This window comes from Montipora capricornis, chromosome 10, assembly GCF_036669925.1.
Source record: "Montipora capricornis isolate CH-2021 chromosome 10, ASM3666992v2, whole genome shotgun sequence".
NCBI classification, from domain to species: domain Eukaryota; kingdom Metazoa; phylum Cnidaria; class Anthozoa; order Scleractinia; family Acroporidae; genus Montipora; species Montipora capricornis.
Window position 1 is genome coordinate 26675888 of NC_090892.1, and position 2500 is coordinate 26678387.

At 44.6% G+C, this 2500-nt stretch overlaps 1 protein-coding gene across 1 annotated transcript; it reads right to left on the reverse strand.

The window, feature by feature from the left end:
• Positions 1-736: 736 nt before the first annotated feature.
• On the reverse strand, positions 737-1384 carry LOC138020569 (uncharacterized). Its single transcript, XM_068867532.1, has one exon. The coding sequence runs from the start codon at positions 1382-1384 to the stop codon at positions 737-739; it is 648 nt and encodes a 215-aa protein (XP_068723633.1).
• Between the last annotated feature and the right edge of the window lie 1116 nt (positions 1385-2500).

The window sequence follows — 2500 nt, forward strand, 5'->3', positions numbered from 1 at the left end:
TTAAACAGGACGAAAAACGATTTAACAACTTTTTCGGTACTAATACATTTCTACTGATTGGCCCCTTGGGGAATAGCAAGAAAACTCCTAAGACACTAAACTGATTCGGCTCACTTACGAGGTAGTGTAACTTGAGTTGAAAAGAATATGACAAAAAAAAGAATAATAATAATAATAATAATAATTCGCATACAAAAAGGAGTTATAAACTGTCCGCAACATTCCGGCCCCAAATAAACTACTTGGTAGAAACAGTTTATTTCACTCAAAGTTTATGCGGACATGGGAAAGTTCTCCAAGAACCACAGCTTTGTAATGGGCCTGATCAGGGAACTGGTTTTCGTTTTAATCTCCACTGAACGCATGTGATCATCTTTAGCCTTGTGGACTCTGGTAACCCGACCTAAGGGCCATTGACCCTGATGGGTGTTCTTCTCTGTGAGCAAAACCAAGTTGCCCATCTTAACGTTTTGGCTAACATAGCTCCACTTGTGGCGTTGCTGCAACGTGATCAGATATTCTCAGAGCCAACGTTTCCAGAAAATGTTAGCTAGGTACAGAATTTGCCGCCAACGTCGCTGACAGTACTGATCTCGTTCAGAGAAAACTCCAGTGGGAATTGATTGGTTTCACCTCAGTAATAACAAATGACTTGGAGTGAGAGGCTCAGCATCTATTGGGTTGTCTGGGTTTGGCCTTAGAGGGCGAGAATTTATTACTGAATTCGTCTCAGCCATTATGGTTCGAAGTGACTCATCGTTAACAAGTTGCTCTCATAGAAGGGCCTTGATGATTCTCTTGACTGATTGAACGATTCTTTCCCAAACACCTCCCATGTGACTGGCTGTCGGTGGCTTGAAATCCATTTGATCTCGCGCTGACTTGTCAACGCATTTATCTTCTGTTGGTTCCATTCTGACAGTGAACTTTGCAGTTCTCGCTTGCCACCATGGAAATTGGTACCATTATCACTTCTGATGATTTCGGGACTTCCTCTCCTGGCAACAAACCTTCGCAGGGCATCAATGAACGAATTCGTGTCTAAAGAGTGCGAAATCTCAATGTGGACAGCTCTGGAGGCCAGACAAGTAAACAAGCATCCATAGCGTTTTACACTGCTGCGCTTAAGTCTCACTAGAAACGGGCCAAAGTAATCAATGCCTACGAACGAAAAGGGCAGTTGGTCCGGGGTTAGGGGCTCCGGAGGCACGTCCGCCATCTTTTGTTCCCCTGTTGGTGAAGCTCTCTTAAGGCATTCTCTTAACACATGGCATACTGCCACACCACCCTTGACTATCCAAAATTTCTGTCTTATGGAAGATAACACGTGTTCTCTGCCAGCATGGGCTAACTCTTCATGGTACTTCCTAACAATCAAATCCATTACGTGGTGTTTTTTGAGAAGGAGAACTGGATGCTTGACCTCAGTTGGAATAGGTGCGTTTTGCAATTGACCTCCTAAGCATAAGATTCCATCAATCAGTATCAGGCACAACTTGCGAAGGGGACTCTTTGACTTCACCACTTGAGAAAAATGCTCTTTGAAGGCTTCCCTCTGGACACACAACAATTTCCTTTTTAGCCCTTTTTAGATCATCTACCGAGAGCTCTCCCTTGATTGGCCCTAAGTGATTTCCTTCATCATGGTGTCGTACTTTGCTGAGTAGGGAAAGCTTGTACTTCAACAACCACGCAACTCCCCTCTTGAGACGATTCCAGGAAGAATAGCGCTCTATAAATGAATTCATGATGCTCTTGTGTGAAATCGCGGACGTCTGAACTTCATGCTTTACCTCTGGGTGATCATCTGGTATGTTCGGTACTGTGACAAGGGAGAGCCAACATTCATCTGATTTCCACAAAAACTCAGGACCATACAACCAACACTTATTACGGATTAACTGTTCTGCAGTTAGACCTCTAGAGGCATCATCAGCAGGATTGGATCTCGAGTCAACATACCTCCACTGATCAGGAGATGAACCGTCATGAATAATCGACAGCTCGTTTGTCTTTCAGGCTCGTTTGTCTTTCAATGACATGCACACTTCAGATGCAGCTAAACTTTCACCAAAGTCAGTCAACCAGAACCTCTTCACTTGCGACTGAAGCAAGTCGTCGTCATCCAGGGAACGCACAAAGTTCACATGAAATTCTTCGTGAGGATTCGTGGGACCAACTGGGCTCAATAGGGTCCATCCTAACGGGAACTTGACTGCATACAGTTCATCACTTGCCCCTTTCCTCTCGTCTAGCACCCAAAATGCCTCGGGACAATCTCCGCCAATCAAAAGCATTACTGTCTGATCATCAATCTGGCAAAAACTCAAATCTCCGAGATGGGGCCATCGCCTTAAATCATCAGGTACTGGAATGCTCTTCTCTGACACGGGAATTCCTTCAACAGACCACACTCTAGGCAGGCAGAGATCCTTTACACCATCTATGTAAGAGTAAACTGCCGGTTTATCCCATTCAAACCAAGCTTCTCCAACAGTCG